Raw genomic sequence first — 20,844 nt, forward strand, 5'->3', positions numbered from 1 at the left:
GACATTTTTGGTGTCCCACTTACATGATGAACCCATACGTATTTGTGGATCTGAGTAAAGATTTAAATAGTAGAGTGAGATTGTAAAGTGAGTTCCAAGCATTATATTGCATCATCATACCTAAAATCACTTTTTGTTGTTGTTGTTGTTGTTTAGATACCTAGAATTACTTAACAATCATACTCCACTGTTCAAGTCTTTACTCAGAGCCACAAATACGTGTGGGTTCCTTATGCAAGTGGGACACCAAAAATGTCACAAAGTTGGTCCCTAGTTTTTGGAATTACCCATATTCAATCTCATTAATTTAGTAATTTATGCTTAGTCTTTGTGTTACCGTTGTTGAAAATATTTGACAAAGGAAGTGATGTTTATTTTTAAATAAATTAGTAGACTTTTTCTACATTTCCCTTCTCGCGCTTGAAATATGACTACCAGTGTAACTACTTCTTTAGCTTAGGTCATAGTGTAATACATGTAGATGGAAACTAGAGAGAAAGAAAGAGGGAGAGAGAAAGAGAGAGGAAGGTGGAGGGAGGGAGGGAAAGATAAAAAGAAAGATAAAGAAAGAGAGAGCGAGAGAGAGAGAGAGAGAGAGAGAGAGATAAAAAGAGAGAGATGGGGGGGGGGGCATTATTAGTTAGGAAGAAGGAATAGAGAAGTACACACATAACACATGTGGTAAAAGGACAGAAAGATTGAGAAAGATTTTTGATGGAGAGACGGATATACATAATAATAAACGGATGTGGCAAATTTAATTTCAAATGTATGATGTAGTTAAAATATACATATAGATCAAGAATTACTAAGAGGTATATGATTATAATAAAGACATTGGTCTGAAAAAAAGGGAGATACTAGCGATTAAAAGAAGTTGTTATAAGATTTTCTTTTATACCGAAAGTTTTAACAACACCAACAAACGCCCCCTACAAAAAAAGCATTGATAACTACTGCGACAAAAATTATGACAACGATGATGTCAATGGGAGTGATAAATTTTGAGTGTACATTTGATGTATTCGATGGGTAGTTTTGTGGTGCGCCGCCAGTTTGTTAACTTGTAAACTAGCAATCAGATTTTTTTTAAGGGTTACTCTCCCAAGTTGTATTAAACCTTGCTAATCGATAAGGATGGGAGTTAAATCGTTTCGGGGTTCTATAGACAAAATTGTTTGATGAACGGAAACTTTATCGAATACACCAACAAAAAGGCAACAAAGATAACGGTAAAGAACAAGGCAGCAAAATACTGTATTGTATGAGACAACAGAGGGCAACCTTCACTGTAAGTTAGCAACGAAATTTACGAAAGAGCAGGAAAAAAAAGAACATTTTGTTTTGATTACGTATATTTGAATTTGTATCAATAAAAATGGACTTTAGTTCTTTCTAACACTTTCTAACACTTTTTTTCTTCAAAGACAAGATTGCATCACATATGAAAAGGGGAAAGAGATGAATAAAGAGAGAATGGACTGGGGGAAAGTAATATATATAATACGACTCACTTTCGGAAAATATCGCAATTATAACATGAAGGAAATTCAAATACTTATGACAAATTGAGAATCATTGTTCTTTCATCGTAACTTTTACAGTAGTAGTAACAAAGAAAATATACAGACTGAGATATTACGTTTTTAAAAGGGAGGGGGGGGGGTAACGAAGAAGAAACCACCATAGAATCAAATTGAATAGCAGGATGGAGAGTTATCAAAATTACAAAGAAAATTAATTAATGAAGAAATGCAATTTATCTCCAACGTATGAGTATTATACCGTTAAGAATCTTGATGTTAAATACTATTCGCATTTAGTAAAAGCAAATCGCAAAACACAAGCAGTCAATTTGAATTGTTGTTGTCTAATTTTGGACGATGATGACGCACTGCTGATAGACAGGGAGTTATGATTGAGGGGAAAAGAACAAAAATGGCAGACAAATGTGTAAAAGCCATTCGTATTTTAAATAAAAACGGATTCGATCGTTCAGGAAATCGATATTTTGTCCAGTTCTTTCTAACAGTCTACCATCCAACCGATAATTTAAAAAGTATTTCGATTATTTTGTTGATTGTGGTGTAGTTTACAAATCATACACGCAAAATGAATATACGTGTTCTGGTTGGCGGACGGTTTAGACCGGTGTACATACTTCTTTTCATTAGTTACCTTCACCGAATATTCCTTAGATTAATGTTATCATGCATATCTTGTACAACTTTTCGTTTACTCCAACACGTCATCGCACGCGCCCGCTACGGGGTGTAACTTCAAGTTTTCTGGATGAAAGCTATATGCAGTCATCCGTACATGTTCATTTGTTGTTCCCCTCGAGCTGTTATTCAACTGCTCCACCACCAATCGAAGAAATATCGAACTACACTAAACGTCTGAATAACAAAGTCCTCCTTGGTCTATCAAAATATAGATCCAAGACCATCCTTAGACTAGTCCAAACACCAACTTCAATGGTGGTACCAAACTCTTCCGATCGATAAAGTGCCGTTGGACTTTCATGATAGACAAGGGAACAATAAGGCTAATTAATTTGAATATGACCGTTTGATTATTGGTGACTGAGCTATTATTTACAAACGATTAAAAGTTCTTTTCTGGTTTGGTTGATATTCTTCTGGCTCTAATAAGATATATATCACACCCACGGGTACATTGTCATGTCCACCTACACAACTCCACTACTATTCCCATATTATCATCATCATCATCATCATTATCATTATTACCTACACCACCACCATTATCATTCCATTATCATCATCACCATCATCATCATTATCATCATCATCATCCCATTATCGTTGACATCCCCATTTTCCTTGTTGTTTTAATGGTGTATACTCCCATGAACTTTTGAAGTCTAAATGAATTGGTAAGATAAAGAAGTCCATGGAAATCATATATTTATTTTATCACGGATAATAAGCCAAATATCCGCAAGAAGAAACTCATATAAAACTATAAAGAACGCCCCTCCATACCCCCCGCGTCTGAAAATGGGATCGCCCACCGCTGTGGTGTACCCGCATAACGTTGCTATGGAGAGGTCATGCCATGTAAAAGAAGAGGGCAGATCGTTTAGTCAATAGAGATATTTCTAGTACTATTGATCCGGTCTATTCACTATTGTTAGCCCAAACAATTTTGTTTGTTGTCAAAGAATGAGAAGCACGGAAAGAGCGGAGTAAATCCTCAACACGAAGACCCGAATTAGAGAGCTCACACATTGTTGAGAGGTAGTTGTAAGGTTTTAATTTACAAACGAATAGTATTCTGGTTCAGTGGAGTTTCGTGTATAAAACTCAAGGAACTAGGCTTTACCGAGTAAGCTGTTGCCTGGTACATGGAAATAATTCATTCCTCGCCGAGGAACCCTCGGGAGCAGATTTTGGGGTGAGAAAGTGAACTTTTGCTCCTTATTTGGTATTATGGTACACATACCAAAGTTGAACTGAATAGACCCCTTCAGAGCTTCAACTGTGGATTTTTAGTATAACGTGTTGTGCCAAACTTAGTTATATTCGACCGTCGACAAGTAGCTGCTAAAAGGAGGTTAGTGTTATTATCTTTCTTTTTTCAACGTGTCATATAATTTCAAGATAAGAACATACTTCAAACTTTCCGTTGGAAATTGAATAGTATAATGCAGATCGAGATATCGAAGTAAATGTTTGAGAAAGTGGAAAAGCATGTCATAAATCTACGTAATAATTTGGCTGAATGCTTATAGATTCACTTAACTGATCTATTATAATTGTATTGCATTTCATACTATTTCGCTGCTATAAGAGAATAGAAACATACGTATAGGGACATAATTATGGAGAATTATATTTTATATTGTAAAATTTAGATTTTGAAATACCTCATCATTACAGCGATGATAAGTATTAATCATTGAATTAAAATCATTAAGCATTTCTCGTGGGGGGAGAGGTGAAGCCATAACGAAATTAAACAGATTAAACTGTGTAAAATATTTCTACAAAATATTCTAAAATACCTAGTACAGGGCACGTTGTCCCATGGTCTGTTCTGCTCTGTTTGGTTATATGCTTGGCATCTATTTGATAAGCGGCCATAAAAATGAATGTTCAGCGTGTTACAGATTATTGACAAATGTATCTTGGACTATAATAAGTTCCTATACATAGACTTTGGTCACTTCGAATTTAACCTTGGTAAACTTTGGATAATTGCCTTTTAAATAGGTTTGAAGTACAGCATATACCTGTACATTGTAAAGACGTGCCTATCACACCATTTTTTAATAAATTCTTTTTATCAAAGAAAAAACCTATGATGGTTAGATAGTAGTAATAATTATAAGTATGTCAAAGTAATTTATTTATTGTTTTCAATGTTATGATAATACTTCAATGTCAGTCAACATGCCAATCCTAATCTTATGGAAACTACATTGGTGTTTACATACTGTATTTAGTGATTTCGCATGTATGGATATATGTAATAATAATCAAAACAAACTCTTAGAATTATTGTTTCCATCGGCCAATAAAAATGACATAGATGGTGTACAATAATATGTAAACAGTTTTCCCGTCTATCAAAATCATTCATGGAACTATTGCTACAGGTCTTTGCATTCATTTCAAGATAAGTCCATATCTAATGTCCAGACGTAATGAACCACGTTCTCAAACTTGAACTATTATAATTCATCGCAACATAAATGGCACAAGACAGTGAAGCATGGATATTTCGATTCTCTCCATATACAGGAAAACCAATATTATTTCACTTTTCGTTCGACATTCATTTCTGAGCCTTTCACGATGACGTGAGCTTAGAAACATTTATGATGGGAGATAGTACTGAAGGTGAGAAGAAAGACATCTCGAAGGAGGATGCTCGAGATAATGACCCCCTCAAAGAGACAGAACATGATGAAGGGAAGGAGAACTCAAACGAAAGGGAACTAGAGAAGGTGGTTGATGATGACGATATGAAGCGAGAAGGTGAAGATATCGGAGGAGGAAATGTCGGCGATTCAAACGCGAACGCCGATAGCAGAACCGAACCTACCGGGGAATATGAGAGAGACGATGATGTCAGTAATATGAAACGGGAAAATGATCGCTTGGTTGATGAGGACAGCAGAGATAATTGTGATCAGCAACACGAAGAATCAGTGGAAGCACTAAATAACCATGATAACGTAAATGAGGATGATTCGATAGACATCGTTAGTGAGGTTAACAAGGAGGCTCAGTTTGTAGGAGAAAATGGAAATGATGAAGAAAATGTCGGCCAAATGAAAGGAGATCAAGATGCAGAAATTCTGGATAATGATGATGATGATGATGATGTTGGAGATAGCATCAGTGTCAACGGATCTCCGAGAGATGCAGGGCGATATGAGAATGATGATAGTTATAAAAACACCGATCTGACAGCTACTGTAAAGACAGGCGATAAAAAAGTCGAATCAAAAGAGGGAAATCGGAGATCGAGTATGAAGTCTGCCAAAAGCACCAAGAAATCCAAGACTGTGCGCGTCAAATCCTCGAAAACGGTGTCCAGCATCGAAGTCGATATGACGCGTATAATCCGTAACGAAGACGACGACGATTTCGATGCTGATGAGGATGACGATGCAGTGACGCGTGTTACGTGTGGTAAGAGTGTGGACTTCTCTATACCTGTGGATGAGCTCGACGAGGAACTCCAGAGGGTGATTGACCGGCCAGGATCGGGGAGGACATCCATGATGGATAATGAAGATATGATTGGTCTCGGGAGGGCGGCTACCATGAACACACCCGTCACCATTGATGACAGAGAAAGGTAAGCATAGGTCGTCACACCTCTCTCATTAATTTTATGTGGTATATATTATATTCCTCAGAAATGCTTTCTAAGTAAAAGCTATACTTGATATAAAAAACTATATGTATGTGCTGATAGGCTATCCATTTTGTTAATATTTGTATGCGAGTATGATTGTTGAAAAATTCAGAACGTCGTTTGATGTGTGGAAATCGGTCCAGTTCATATCATTGAAAACTTCATGAAAACATAGCGTGAGTCAAGCCAACTTCCATCATTAGGAAGGGAGGAGGGGGGGGGGGGCAACGACTTCATTCGAAAAATATTGTGTTAATTTATAAGGCCTTTGGTTAGGGTGGGGAAGGGTGTGATCGTCTACACATTTTCTCGCCCATTTCCCGTTTCTCTCTTTTTATCTGCGTTCCATTTTTTCTTCATCATTTGATTTGAGGGGGCACGTGGCCCCTCCACCCCCCCCCCCCCATTGTTACGTCACTTAAAGGGACGCTGGAAATTGAACAAGGCGATAATTCATATCAATTGTGTAAAAGTCTCCTTGCTGTTTGTGCATGAACATCAGTCATGGCTATACTAGCATTATCTTTTTAATCAAAAATAATTCTATCATGTAAAATTCACCTTTCCCAACAGTTATGTCTACCCACAAAGTATTCGAACGCAATCACGTGATGGCATGTACCAGCATGCAGTCGATCTCATCCATAACCGATGTGGAAGTGTTAGCTTCAGTACCCGATCTCAACCACATGCTCGACGTCGAGAAACACGACCGCCGCCTAGGAGTGCGGCCAGTCTACCAGAGCATATTCCTACCACTTTGCTTGGAGGGGTAAGCAAGGAATAGCTTTTAAATAATAACCTCAATCACACCACTAAATCGGCAGCTTATCAACTGAATCTTGGCATTTCAGGGGTAATAATTATGTACCCGGTAAAATGTGAAAAGCATTTTAATTTGCTCAGCATTGTGATCATCTTTAAAATGGCGCCTGGCCAGAATGATCCCCAGGGAGTGGAGAGTGTGCATACATTGTGTCCGGGCAAGCCTGAATAGATCCGTAAAGCACTAAAAGACATTGCTGATGATTTAAGCGCTTTATAAACTGAGACTATTATTATGATATAATTTGTTGTTTGACCTGTTGTCGGTCTGGTGTACTTGGTAGGTGTGGTGTGTTTGGCTATAGTCGCATAGGGGATGGAGCTCAAGGATCAATATATTATATTCCACTTGATAAAAATACCAATCAATAGAATATATGGCACATGAAATTACAAAAAAAATGAATTTGAAATAAAACAAACACAGATTTTAATAAAAGACACTTTACTAATGTTACGTTTAGAACAAAAATTGTTCGCCAAAAATGTAATAGAACTGCTTGTCTTCTTGTGAAGAAAAAAAAAATCATTGACTGTAGCGTATAGATGATTGATTTTGAAGAAGCTTGTAATTATTCTAAGATAGATATATCAAACATGGTCGTCTCTGAATCAGATGATGTGTGGTTAATCTTCGTCTCGTTACATCATGTCAAAGCTAAGGTATCTATTTCATATTATATTACTTTTTCCTACTACAGGTTCCGATGTTCAACCTTCCTAACGTTGTAAAACACATCAACAAGACCCCTTTCAACGATCAACCAAATTCCTATTTCTACATCTCTCAAAGCAAACCTGTACCATTGAAACCGATGAAGGTAAATATATGGATGCTTCTACTTTTTTTTCATATTATGTATGCTTCACAACAAAAATAAATGATTAAGATTTAATTAAAAGACATTCGAATAATTTTCCACAATAGGGGCCTAAATGATTGTTATTTCTTTGTCAGTATATAGTTGCAATTATATACTTTTTTTTCTTGCAAATTATGTAGATTAGATCAGACATTAAATTATACCTAAGCGAGAATAAGGATCGTTCGTACATCATTCTAAGTGGATAGGGGTTCAGACCAAATTTTGCTTCTAGCTAACAAGTTTTAACATTTTGCCGAAATGGCTGTAGGAAAAAATGCTTCTCAAACTTTTGAGTTGTGACATTACACCCTCTCTCCATATATGATGTTACTGGAGAGAATTAGAACACGGGTGTGCCTCTTGAGTCAATTTTGGGCCTTGGCGAACAATCTCTAGACCTAGATGATCATTTCACATCATTTGACTCTCATGTTGGCTGTTTGACAGCTTATCACAATTTTGGGTTTCGGTACACGGGCTGACACAAAATCATATCAAACACGTCAGATTCTTGGTTCTGATAAACTGTTCAACCATATCGCAAAAAAAAAAAATATATATATATTCACAATATATTCATCTCAATCGTTTTCAGGTTTGGAAAGGTTACCGAGGCAACGTATACTTTGAGCCTATGGTGTGTCGGAGAGCTCCTTTTTCCAGTGCTTCATCGAATCCTAAACCAAATGAGAGAGTGGCCTCGTCTCATCTTCCAGTTATTCCAAAATCTGCAGAAATAACAACAAACGGTGCACCTGCAAATCCTGCCCATTTCAACTCACACTCTGCAACGACATCCCGTTCACAGCCCCCGAACGGTCGTCGTACCGCGGCGAGCGGGGCGAAAAGTGCTACGTCGACACGGAGTAGCGGACGACAGCTTGCAATCTTGGATAAGACCACGGTCTTGAGTCGTATGGATTATAATGCTGCCGAGGATATCAAATGGATAAGTGGTATCGAGTCGACAGGAACGTTGCAGATTGGACCGTCGGGCGATAAGTTGGCTGGACGAGCTTACAAAGTGTACAGGAACGGGCCCAAACATCCCAAGCTTAGGATTCGGCGCGGACTCGTCAGTCATAATTTGGCGGGAAACAATAAGAACTCTCCCAAGTTTGGTGTGAGCGGAGGTCGCATAAACGAAGACCTGACGACAAACCGCAATGCTAACCCAACAAACAGGACGCAAAAGAGGAATTCAGTACAAGAACATCATGGCGTCAGTCAGTCCTACCCTAGTGATAACTATTGTTGCGTGGATTCAATGACACCTTTGCAGCAAATTATGAAAAGAAACGATGGACATGGTCGATCTAAATTGGTGCATATTTTACCGTCTGCATACGGCGACGGTGGTATTGGATCTATTAGACCCAAAGGAAAGTAATCAATACATGTTAATGTTACATTTTGAGAATATTAACTACGCGATAAAAAAATGATATCTAAAAAGTGCTTTCAGCGTGTAATACCAGCCTTTTAATTATCCTGGACTAACGTCTATGAAATATCAATATTAGGTTAGCAGAGACTTCTAGAATATGTACTTTAGGACAATCTCATTACACCATTGTATTGCAGACAGAAATGTTCCGACATTTCAAATGGGGACGCACATGGCTACTGAAATAAGTTGATTTTTTTTCAAGTCTTTGAGATCACAAACTTCTATGTGAATGATTATGAAGGCAAGATTAATGCATGTTTGGAAAATTATACATGGGTTTATCTTGCAGTATAGCTATCAGTTTAGCATATTGATTGTCTTCCATATTTTGCCAGCTGTTTATCAATTATGAATGCTTCCAAATACATTAATCAAATGCTGGCATAATTGTGCAAATATCATATCGGCGTATTATTGTTTGCAAAGAAATTATATATGCAGAATTATATACAGAATTTTTATGATTGTCTTTTGGATTATGTTATGCAATTACTTTCAGCTGAAAAACGCGCTTTTTGTCATATTGATCATGTGCACGCTGGTAGTTACTCGCCACTCATGATCTTATGTGAGTTTGAGTGAATACCTTGAGGGGATTTTATCTTTTCTTTTATTCCCCTGAATAATAGTCTGAACCACGGCCCTGATTTTTTCTTTGTTTCCTTCAAGCTAGTTGTATCGATTGATGAATGCACCCGAACAATAAAAGCAATTAAGATTGCATGGACGTACTGATATGTAATCAATACAGTGAGGTCGTTTTTATAATTAAAATAGATTTAGTCGATGCGAAGTACCAATCTGGATGCATTGATGGGATTTAATGGCACAATTATGAAACCCCTTATTGCACTGAAAGATGCTATCAAGAAGAAAACGAATGCTAATACTATGTAAACTGAAGTAACCAGTACTGTTTCTTGAAAACTAAGGTACATGTATGTCAAAGTATAAAATTGTATTTTTCACATGGTGTTTGTCGCGGCTTACCTGAAATGTTTTCTTAGAAAAGAGTAATATATTTCTTCAGTTGCCATAATAATCTATATTAATCATTGGACACCTTGTGCTTGTTTTGTAAGGGTTCTAGTGCAATATTATATGAAATATGTTGTAAAGTTAGTAATCTTATATATTTTGTAGCCTCGCTTCGCATAGCAAAATTGATATTTACATCTGGCTGGTCAGTGGTGGAGGGGGTCGGAATCGTGCTCCACAAGGCAACTTGAAACGTGTAAAGCAAATCTATCCTGCTATGTAGTTTCAAATCCAGTGATATATGGCGTAGCCGGCGTATGCCCTTTCCGCCCGTTTTAGGCTCTCCCAAATGATTTAAACCTTTTGAAAAAATATTTTCCAATGGATAGCAATGAGGGATTATAGGGGTTAGAAGTAAGATTGAGACTATTGCATTACGTGATTAACTGAATATTAATCATTATCTATTGTAGTAGAAGGATCGGTCTTAAGCTCTTTACCAAGCTGACCACTACCAATGTCTTATAAACACTCCAAAAAGTGAATCTGCAATAAGAAGATATGGCAATTCCTTGGGCATGATGTACTTTTGTAAGGACTTTCTTTTCAACAAAATGAAAAGCAATTTTGTATCCATGGCTGTGTTTTGTGCATCATTATACCTTGACTTCAATGTAGATTTGATAATAAATTCTATTCAAAAAGTACTTTTTACTTGACAGATTCTCTGTTTCTGGTGTTCTTTCAAATATGTGTTTTATCTAATTTCTTTTATTTCTGCACTACTCCGTCTATCTCTCTACATATGTTATTATTACTCTAGATCAAGAAATTAATCTTCATCTCACTTTCATACTTGTCATATCGTTTAAAGCCTTCTTAAAATGGGTGTTTATGAGAAACGTACATTTCATATTAAGAATGTGTATGATCATGAAGTTTATCACAGAACTACAACAAATCCATTTTCTCCATACTTTACAAGAACAAAAAGACAAAAACAGTCATATTTTGCAATGTTTTTCTTTCTTTTTATTTCCAAACTAGAAGTCTACAACGATTACTTAACACATCAATCAATCAGATGGAATTAATCTCAGAAAGGCACTAGAAAACAATGAAAGAAAGAACATTACATCAATTAAGAATGAATCTCCACAGAAACAATCTCCACAGAAACATTATTTTCATCTCAATCAATCCAAGACGAGTTTTATATGAAACTTCGATCGTTTTGAATATTTCTCGTGAAAACTTTCTGGGTATGCAGTTTCTCAAAAACTAGCATCCCTTTATAACATTGTAAAGAGTTTAAACACTTAATAGGAAATGTGGAAAAAGATATATTGTTTCCTAGATAGCACATCAAAACGCAATATACTCTCAACACATTTACATTAAAATTATATATCTTCTGTCTGTCTGTACCACACTGTATCAAGCATGTCAGATTTTTTTCCATTTACAGTATTTGTCCACTTAAAGTACTGCTAGGTAATCTCTTCCACAAAAATAGAAATTTTCCAGTAAAGTTTCTTGAAAGGTCAGTCACAAATGAGGCTTAGAGGTACAAAATGCAACTTTGCTATCATCCAGTGTTTGTTTACATTAACTTTCCTATGTTGGAAAATAGATGCTGTGAATACATCTTTAGTCAAAAGTGTTGAATGTATGCTAGTTTTACAAACACAGGTCTCCCCCTTACAGGCCAACTCGACTCTTGAGAGATTGGTTTACACATTACTATATAAATTGTATCTCTCAATTCATTTCCTTGCCACTAAAGAACTTTAAATGGCTTTGTGTTGCTATGCGTCTCAGATTCAAACTTGAAAAGACCCTGTTTTACAACTGCCAGTCAAGTCTGGTATGTCAATATACAAAAAGCTTTCAAGTCACTGAATATGTTGCCCAACATGAAGTCGGTTTACTTGCGACATCATCGTGACATGTTCATGTCGGTCTTTAAAAATAATGCTGCTATCACATAAACAGGCAGTTCATGAAATACAGTGCATAAAGGCATCATTTTTAATTTTTGTATCTGAAAATGAGGAAAGAGTGAGAAGTTTACGACAGAAAGAAACACAAAAACATTATTCCCCCTACCGTATCAAGGTGCAATGAATCAATGCATGCCCGGTGCATGACGTATTTCAAGACATTTATTGCCATGGATTCTTTACATTCAATTTCTACAGAAACATATTCACTCTTCATACAAAATTAAATTTTGGATAGATTATAAACTATATACATATTACACAGCAAACTAATGAAATAAAGAAAACTCAAAATTTGGAAATACTACCACAAAAACATTGCAGCATGCATACCTTCAGAAGGTGACAGAAACAAAAGACAATCATTCTAGCATAACCAAAATTTACATCTTTTTTTCTTCATGTACATACCATTTTCTAATACATACAAATGACACAAATATCGTACAAGGCCAAATAAACATTAAACGGAAATATCTTTTATGAATGAATACGTACAATATCTTTGGACCTTCTTTTTCTCTTAAATTTTCATTAAATGGCACTCTTATCACTTGAACATTGAAATAACTAGTTAAACTGCTTTGAACAAGGATTTTATATCAAATTTTCTAAACCCAACAAATATACAAAATATTTTATGCACATTATGTTACAAAGCAAGCTACAAATACCAGTAATGGACGGAGAATTCCAGCAGTATTATTCAATATTCTTATTTCCCCTAAACAGAACAGGCATGTTCATAAATTCCAACTTATGTAGGAATGCGGTTGTTATGTACAATTATGTGTATTCAGTCCTCGCAATGAAAGGATCCAGTATAAAAACAAAATCATGACATTCAAAATTCACCAAACTCTCTGTGCTGCGCTGCAATTCATTACAACCTCTGTACATGACTAGTCAAGATATATATATAAATCAATCTATCTCTGGTCTACCAAGTAGCTGCTCTCCATTCTCAACAAATCAACGGTCAGGGAGTTGACAACTAGACATTACTTCAGGAATGTTGAAGTTAACATAATCTTCAAAAGTATTACTGTTAGCACTTTCCTTTTGCCACAATCATTTTGACACAATAAACATCTTCCTTTTCACCGTTTTGTTAGTCATATCTATACATTAATCATCATTTTTCTTGTATTTCAAACTAAATAGAAAGGATAAATTAACAAGGAAGAGTGAAGAGAATTAAGACGGAATATGTATAACACTTAACATTTTTACTAGATTTTTACCTTCTAGAAAATCGATTCAGAATAGTATTTCATATAATATTAGAAAAACTGTGTATTAAGTATATACTATACAGGAGAAAGCAATACATACTGTCACTAAATAATCTCTTAATCTCTCTTTTGGCATGAACAATAAATTCTTGAAAGAACACTTTATTTTGCATCACACACAGAAAAGACCTTATCTACCACAAGCCGTTACCACTGCTCAACAAATAGCTAACATCATATGTGACACGTTAAGACACACGTTTAACTCCGAAGACCTCCTTCATATTTCCAATTCATCTACACACACTGGAATGGTTTCATCATCATCATTTCTCTACCTGGTAACAGCATGGCCTGCAGCACAGCCTGCCTTGTCAAGGCATTTCATTTCTTCAGTTTCATCTCAAGTTCATTCTGATCCTATAAATGAAAACAAGAATACAGAGAAGAAATCAGATAAGAAACATGCGTTCAATGTCAAGATGTCCTATTCATGATTACAGAAGGATAGGTAATTGTTAGTAGACAGATGTATGATCATTCACGCAATTCAGTGTGAAGAAAGGGGATTTCGCTAATACTGCAACCTTGTTTCCTCACTCCATTTATTTTGACATTGTGCTGTTTCATATTAAGTTACATAGTCAAGACCCTGTTATATAAAACAATATGCGGACAGGATCAACTTTTATTAATAATATTAATGTTTAAAAGTTGCATACATCTATTAGGCACAAAAACTATTCAAATATATTCTACTGTGCTGCAAGAGATCCTCATGTGTTGAAAACTACAACATTAAGTTAAATGAAAAGATGTACTCTTAATTTTTACTTATAAGTACTTCACAGGGTTCATGAAACAGGGCTCATGAAAGCAAGAGGAAGAGGGTAAAAAAAAAAATCTTCTTGTCTTACCTATCTCTCCAGGGGTGCCTCCAATGATACCGTTCTCCACCGGGGCTCCTTCAGGAGCGCTCAAGGCCATAGGGTCTCCAGCCAGCTGAGCTTCTCCTTCTACCATAGTCTCCAGGACTGCCTGCACTCCATCTGTATTGGTCTGCTCCTTCATCATCTGGTTGTCAAGAGAATTCTGTGAAGATATGGAGAGATAAAAATAACATGCTACACTGCAGGTTGGGATAAAATCAGTTGTCATATAGTAAAAGATGGTGATGTGAAGTTCAGAATTCAGCTCAATGTTTGAAGATTTCACTGCAGCGAAAGGGAAATCGGCCATTTCGTCACTGTTTTCAAAAACTGAAATACATGCGAATGTCTGAGCACAGTACATACAGTGGATGGCAACACCAGCAACGATTTGTTTAAAACCCAAATTATAAGAGGAACTTTACAATAAATATTTCTCACAAAGAAATAAAGATCATTGGCATTTGCTGATTTTAAATTTGCTGAAGTCATTTAATAACATTTGGAAATCTGCATGGCTATTGATTATCTGAACAAGAATACACACCTGGGTAATGACGGTCAGTTTTGGAGGCAGGTCGTCCACAGTGAGTTCCTCATTGTTGTTCTCACCCACCGTGGCCTGTGGGGTAGTAGCCTCCGGAGTCTCACTGGCCTCTGGAGTCTCCTGGAACTCTGGAACCTCCTGGGACTCTGGAGTCTCATTAGTCTCATTGGACTCTGGGGCTGGGACTGGAGCAGGAGCTGGAGCTGGATCCTTCTCCAGACTCTCCTGTCTAGAGATGTTCTCCTTCTGACTTGCATCCGATTCCACTCGGATCTCTGAGCTCATCGTTGTATCATCCTGGAGTGGGAGAGGAATGAATGAATGAATGGCAAGGAACCCCAAAACGTGATAAGACTTGATGAGAAGAAGAGCACACAATCAAAGGAAAATTGGATGAACTAATTGCCCTTGGTGCTCTCATATGATGATAATAAACTATAACAGATGATGTCATAAGTAGTCAATCAAAGCAATATAGTTTAGTTTAATTAGTCTTAATTCACTTACTCTACCACATCTAACATAAAGATTGTATTTTTAGTTACCAGGAATCTGAAAGTTTGACAGATTAACAGAGATATGTGGACACAGGAGAATCAAAACGACTCAGTGATGAGAAATCAAAGAAAAACAAAATAAACTCACCACACTATCAATTTCTCCATCAGCATTAGCAGCTCCAATGCTTGTGATCGTCTCTTCTACAGCTTCTCCCAGACTGTCAGGGTCATCTTCCTCTTCACCACTACCAATGCTGAGAGTGAGAGAAAAATATAAAAAATGCCATGTTACTTGACAACTCAAGCATGATGCTTCATGCTGGTTATCTATTGTCCTGAATTTGTGTTTATAAAACAACATTAGACCTTCTGTTAGTTGTGCTTAATCATTTTTTAAACCTTGTTTATTTACCGTTAATGTCTAGAATTTGCGTAAATTCATTAGTAAATGTTAATCTGTATATGTTACACCAGTGAAAATCAAATATCAAGAAATGGACAATAAATACTAAATACAAATAAATACATACAAATATTTCATTCTCCAAGGGAAATGACAGCACCAGTTGCATTCAAGGATAGGCACAAATAAATGATCAACCCTATAACTGTGTAATTGAGCCGACATTGACAAATTAAATTGGTTACATTGTTTCTTTAGTAGAATTTATGACTAAATGTTATAGAATTCCTGCAGTAGAGGTACTAAGATGATTTGTAATGCTAGACAAATACAACTAAAACTAATCACTGAATGCTTCCATTTCATATTTTAGCTACTGAGGCAAGTTTTATTGTGTCTCCAACCTCCAAAATATTGAGATATTGGTCATGGACAATGAAAAGCCATTTTTAGAAAATAAATTAACCATTTAATGACTTACTATGTGACTCCTTTTGATTCACTCATGGACAGCTCAATCTGTAAATGATCCACACCCTGTGGCTCACTGTCTCTGTTTAAAATGAAAGGAAATAAAATAACAAACATTATTCACTAGCTTTCTGTAAATCTGCATAAAGCATGACTAGTAGTATGTACATGCCATGCTTGCATAACTTCAATACAAATTAATTTCAAGTCATTTAAAAAGAATGTTTAATTCTACCTTGTTAATATCACTATGATACTTATTCTCCTTTGACAATATTTTATTTACTAGTATTACATCTTTACTTTCAACATTTCCTTTTAAATGGGTTGACATTATAGAATAAAACAGCTAATGTCTTTGTTATTAAAACACTCAATTCATTTATTCCTTGTATTACAAGAAAGGAATAATAACAAAGATCACAAAAAGTACTCACTCTTCTCTATCACTGATGTCCACTTGTGTAGAAAACATATCATCTCTCGTCTGAAAACACAAACAAATCAAGTAGATAAAGGTAATAATATAATAATCTTGTATATCAGTCATACATAATGCTACAAGCTCTTTAAAATCAAACATGACTGTTGGTAGGGCACACAACTGAAAGAAGTACAAGTATGGCACAGCCTCCTGGGTATGGTATGTAATGACTCTTGTGGTTAATGATCTTATCAATTTGTTATACTTGGGTTACTGTAGGATCATTGTGCGGTTGTGAAATGGTTGAGCCCAGAACACTGTGCTAACAGTTACAAGTGTGATCAGATGATTGATATTATTATATTATGTTCACCTTGTAGAAAGTGAGAAGAGAACACCTATGTCATACTTAACAAAAACAAAATCATGTAGAATAGAAGGAGATAATGTAGGGGAAAATACCTCAGAAATGCAAGGCAGTCAAAAGGTAAATAAGAAGAAATTGATTTACAAGACAAGAGTAGGCAAACATGTGAAAGAGATAATAATGTGATTTCAAACAAAAGTACAGGGATACAACATTACGCAAAAAGTATTGATTATTTATTCATTCGGTCTCATTTCAACAGGGTGGATTCATCAGTGAAATTGCCACTATTTTACAAGAGGGCCCTGTAAATCAAATGTGCACTTACATTTCCTAGTTCTTCCTCTTCAAATCTAGAAGCTACTGCCATAGCACTCTCTAGTTCATCTTCCATCATAGCTCCTCCACCACCAGACCCGTCACCACCCTGCTGCTGCTGCTGCCTGCCAGCTGGATGACTCTGCTGCTGGACAGTATCTTCTTCATCGGATGAAGACTCATCATCAGAACTGCTTTCTCCTGAGATGAATTCAATAGATAGAGTGGCATTGATTTAGAATTGCAACAACAGAATAACAGCATGCCTAATATCCAGCTGATGAGCATATACATTCATTATGGAAGTTTTTAACCAAAACATTACTTCAGTTTCACAATCATCACCCCCTGTGTATTTGTAATCTGAACTTGAAACTCTCCAGAAGATATTTTTCAATATTTTGGAATATTCTTTGCTTCCGGAGCTCACACTTTTAGACGAAGCATTAAATTGTACTCTTTGAAATAAACATCAAAACAAAATGCAATCCTTGAACAAAATTACTCTAAGCACATCAGGAAAATAGAATATCAAAATAATACACAGAAGTTACTTGCTTGGAATAGAAGTTTGGGATGTTAAACAACTTCACGTCTTAAAAAACAAAAGCTTTGACCGTCAGTCCTCCACAAAGGCTTAAACAGTAAATCACCAGATTTTATCATCAACAATGAAGATAGATGGTAACCTGGGCTATTCATTACCTTCTCCAGTAGCTTGATCTTGAGCTGTACCAGTCTCAGTGCCTGTTTCTGTTTGCTCCTCCTCCTCATCCTCCTCCTCATCATCCTCCTCCTCATCATCATCGTCATCATCGTCGTCGTCCCGTTTGGCTGCTTCTTGTTTGAGCTTGTTACCAGCTGTATCAAGGTCCTGCATGAGCCTGAAGAAAGCTAGCTCATTGAAGAGGATCTCAGAGATATCTACCAGCAAGTCCTCTCCACACTCACGCATCCTGAGAGAAAAGACGATAAAATCAAATTACATAAGGTTTATCTTTAGTACAAACAACATCATGCTCCCCAGGGAGTGGAAAATGTGCATACATTGTGTTGTGGGTAAGCCTGAATCCGATGACCGGGGTAATAATATGTGCTGCGCCTAGAAACAAAGTATTAGGCGCATTATAAATGTGAGTTATTATTATTATTATTATCCTCATCACCAGAGTCACAACCTTAGAAGTTAAGAACAGTAACTCAGGGACTATCCTCTCACAAACAAATTGTGTAGAAGTGACAACAGTAAAGAGAGAATATGATGCTTTTTACACAATACAAACATATTTTCTGAACATGCTATTTAACCAGTATATAATTGATATCTAGCATTTCCAAAAAAAAATCTATTTATCCACAAAACTAAAAATGTAACGAAGTACTACCCAACCTGAAATATCTACTCTGTATTGTATCTAAATCAATGTGTTTCTGTTAATTGTTGACTGATGTAAATTTGCTTTATCCTTGAAGGAGAGCAAGGATCATATTACACTGCTAAAAGAATCATTGAAAATAAATAGCAAGCGGGTAGTCGACTTACTTTCTACCAGAGAACTTAGCCAGAGAGTCTTCCAGGATGGAGCCCAGCTGTCTGTTGAAGAAGCGGACAAACTCCCTGCTTTCATCCTTCTGCCTTGCCAGACCTAGCACCAGACGTCTGATGTAAGCCAGTAGCTGTGGAGAGCACACATCATCCATGTGTTCCTTGAGGTAGGGAATCACCTCCTGCATGATGCCTTTGATCTGTAGGTCCAGCTGACGAGTGTCAATGCGAGGGTACTGTTGGGGACAGAAGAGATCAGAAAAAATTCCTTTGGAATCACAGACTCATTTCAACGGGTGAATGGTTCTACAGCAAATATCTATTGTCAGTTTAAAAAAAATTAGTGACTTACAACAGTTGATCACTTTTGTTGAAATGAAAGCATCGCTCAAAAGTAAATGGAGTATAAATTTTGTATTCTGCTTCCCCCCACCCAATTTTTAAAAATTTATTTAATTGTAACTATTCTGCAGATTAGCACCAAACAGCCGGGCTGGCGGATTATAAGACAACATTTGCATTCAGTAAAACATAATATTACCACTCCTAATTATTTCATATTATTATCCATTACAAATATGAAGAGCGAAACACTTTATGATTGAACACATTGGAAATATCCTATTGTGCTCTAATACAGAATTAAGAATGTCCTAACTAAACTCACCGGCAGGTCAGAGAAGGAGCTTTCACTACCCATGTCTTGAGCTGAGCTATTACTAGTCATATCCGAGGCAGACATAGCACCTCCTTCCTTGGTATTATCTATTGAGCTGATTCCTGAAGCTGCCTCAACCTCTGCCTTCATCCTCTCGTATTCTCTCATCCGCTGAAAGATAATGAGAGTGGATAGTGTAAGAAATGACATAATTCAAATTGTTTATAATAGCTAGATCTAAATAGGTGCATTTCATTACCAAAGGATCATTAATGAGTTATCTTTGTGGTATACTTAAGTATGTTTGGCTACATGCTTGAAAATACCTAAATGAAGTTAGGTAGAAGCTTGAAACATACATGCACATCATCACCCCAACAATGCAAATTTTCTTATCTTCAAGTTCAAGTTCGATCCAAGTGTGTAACAAAAGTAAGTGTTAAACTCATATAAATGTGAGGATTCTTTACATCTACGTATGGTCAACACCTTATACCCTTTGTCAAAAATGATTTCCCCTCAAAATTCTTACCTTGAGTGCCTTATCAAGATGAATGACAGTGTCCCCCAGGTCTTCATTGGCAAAGCCAAACTCTGCTCGTCCTAATGATGGAGGTGTGGAGAGTGTACTAGCAGAGTCTACATTCTCAATGTAATCATACTGATCATCTTCCAGCAAGGCATAGGACGACTCATGAGGCTTCTGCAGATTAGCACCAAACAGACGCGCCTGGTGGAAAAAATCACAAGATTTCATAAAGTAGTTATAGTTATAAGAGCTATCATTCTAGTTGTACGTAAAGCAGTATTTTAAGTGACAAATGCAGAAGATTTTTTTTTTTTTTTTTGTGGTTATTCTACCTGTTCTGTCTTTTAACATATTCTCCTCTTTGAACCCAATGATTTCTACAATTTTGTTTTGGCTTCTCAGGTAATGACCAAACTAACATGTGATTTCAGTGCAAAATACAAATTAGCAGAAAGACTTCTCTCTTCATAGCAGCTCAAATATACAGTATATTAGAAACCAGATAAAAATGAAGTAAGTTTTGAAAAGAAGAACAACAAAAAAATGTCTTACCTTGATTTCTTCTTCATCTGATGTAATAAAGCTCTCACTTGGAGTTTGCTCTGATCCTGCGAAGTTCATCCATGCTGGCATTGGCTGTACACAAAATAGGAAAGATTTATCAACATATCTCTATAACTGGAGATAAATACTCAATGGCTGAAATATTCATTGTAATTTTTGTAATAACTTTTATGTCGATATTACTACAGTAAACATTTGTATATAATCACTTTCACCACACATTCAAAGAAATCATGTCATTCCTTCAGATATAGGAACTGACTAATGGGCAATAACTTTTCTGGTATTCTATATTTTTCAACATCTACACTGCTATGCAAAAATACAAGTCAAACC

General features: G+C 36.2%; 2 protein-coding genes and 1 long non-coding RNA gene across 4 annotated transcripts in view; 2 read left to right on the top strand and 1 right to left on the bottom strand.

Moving 5' to 3' along the window:
- The first annotated feature begins 3,211 nt into the window (after nucleotides 1-3,211).
- On the top strand, nucleotides 3,212-5,000 carry LOC115922152. Its single transcript, XR_004063341.1, has 2 exons — nucleotides 3,212-3,579; nucleotides 4,770-5,000. It is a non-coding gene; the product is annotated as an uncharacterized LOC115922152 (long non-coding RNA).
- Nucleotides 5,001-5,066: 66 nt separating this feature from the next.
- Nucleotides 5,067-10,721, top strand: LOC755341. The gene is made up of 4 exons (XM_030980389.1): nucleotides 5,067-5,835; nucleotides 6,469-6,667; nucleotides 7,422-7,541; nucleotides 8,182-10,721. Exons 1-4 carry the CDS (start codon nucleotides 5,108-5,110, stop codon nucleotides 8,974-8,976), a joined length of 1,842 nt encoding a protein of 613 aa, XP_030836249.1. The 5' UTR covers nucleotides 5,067-5,107; the 3' UTR covers nucleotides 8,977-10,721.
- Nucleotides 10,722-11,023: 302 nt separating this feature from the next.
- Nucleotides 11,024-20,844, bottom strand: part of LOC581113 (pericentriolar material 1 protein) — a 35,849-nt gene continuing 26,028 nt past the window's right edge. For both annotated transcript variants that reach the window (XM_030980391.1, XM_030980390.1), the window contains 12 exons: nucleotides 20,497-20,580; nucleotides 19,948-20,145; nucleotides 19,425-19,586; nucleotides 18,755-18,993; nucleotides 17,917-18,167; nucleotides 17,222-17,412; nucleotides 16,540-16,589; nucleotides 16,113-16,184; nucleotides 15,374-15,482; nucleotides 14,729-15,025; nucleotides 14,170-14,344; nucleotides 11,024-13,672 (listed from right to left, as the gene is read on the bottom strand). In XM_030980391.1, coding sequence (XP_030836251.1) covers nucleotides 13,662-13,672; nucleotides 14,170-14,344; nucleotides 14,729-15,025; nucleotides 15,374-15,482; nucleotides 16,113-16,184; nucleotides 16,540-16,589; nucleotides 17,222-17,412; nucleotides 17,917-18,167; nucleotides 18,755-18,993; nucleotides 19,425-19,586; nucleotides 19,948-20,145; nucleotides 20,497-20,580 — 1,839 coding nt within the window. In that variant the 3' untranslated portion in view covers nucleotides 11,024-13,661. The remainder of the gene's footprint in view (nucleotides 13,673-14,169; nucleotides 14,345-14,728; nucleotides 15,026-15,373; nucleotides 15,483-16,112; nucleotides 16,185-16,539; nucleotides 16,590-17,221; nucleotides 17,413-17,916; nucleotides 18,168-18,754; nucleotides 18,994-19,424; nucleotides 19,587-19,947; nucleotides 20,146-20,496; nucleotides 20,581-20,844) is intronic.

The sequence above is a fragment of the Strongylocentrotus purpuratus genome, unplaced genomic scaffold (genome assembly GCF_000002235.5).
Source record: "Strongylocentrotus purpuratus isolate Spur 01 unplaced genomic scaffold, Spur_5.0 spur5_scaffold_11, whole genome shotgun sequence".
NCBI classification, from domain to species: Eukaryota; Metazoa; Echinodermata; class Echinoidea; order Camarodonta; family Strongylocentrotidae; genus Strongylocentrotus; species Strongylocentrotus purpuratus.

What these genes read in the sequence shown, in the direction of transcription:
- LOC755341 (XM_030980389.1), top strand. Translation starts at nt 5,108, where the DNA reads ATGAAACGGGAAAATGATCGCTTGGTTGATGAGGACAGCAGAGATAAT. An exon ending in ACCATTGATGACAGAGAAAG is followed by an intron (nt 5,836 to 6,468) that starts GTAAGCATAGGT and finishes CTTTCCCAACAG; the next exon opens with TTATGTCTACCCACAAAGTA. An exon ending in CTACCACTTTGCTTGGAGGG is followed by an intron (nt 6,668 to 7,421) that starts GTAAGCAAGGAA and finishes TTCCTACTACAG; the next exon opens with GTTCCGATGTTCAACCTTCC.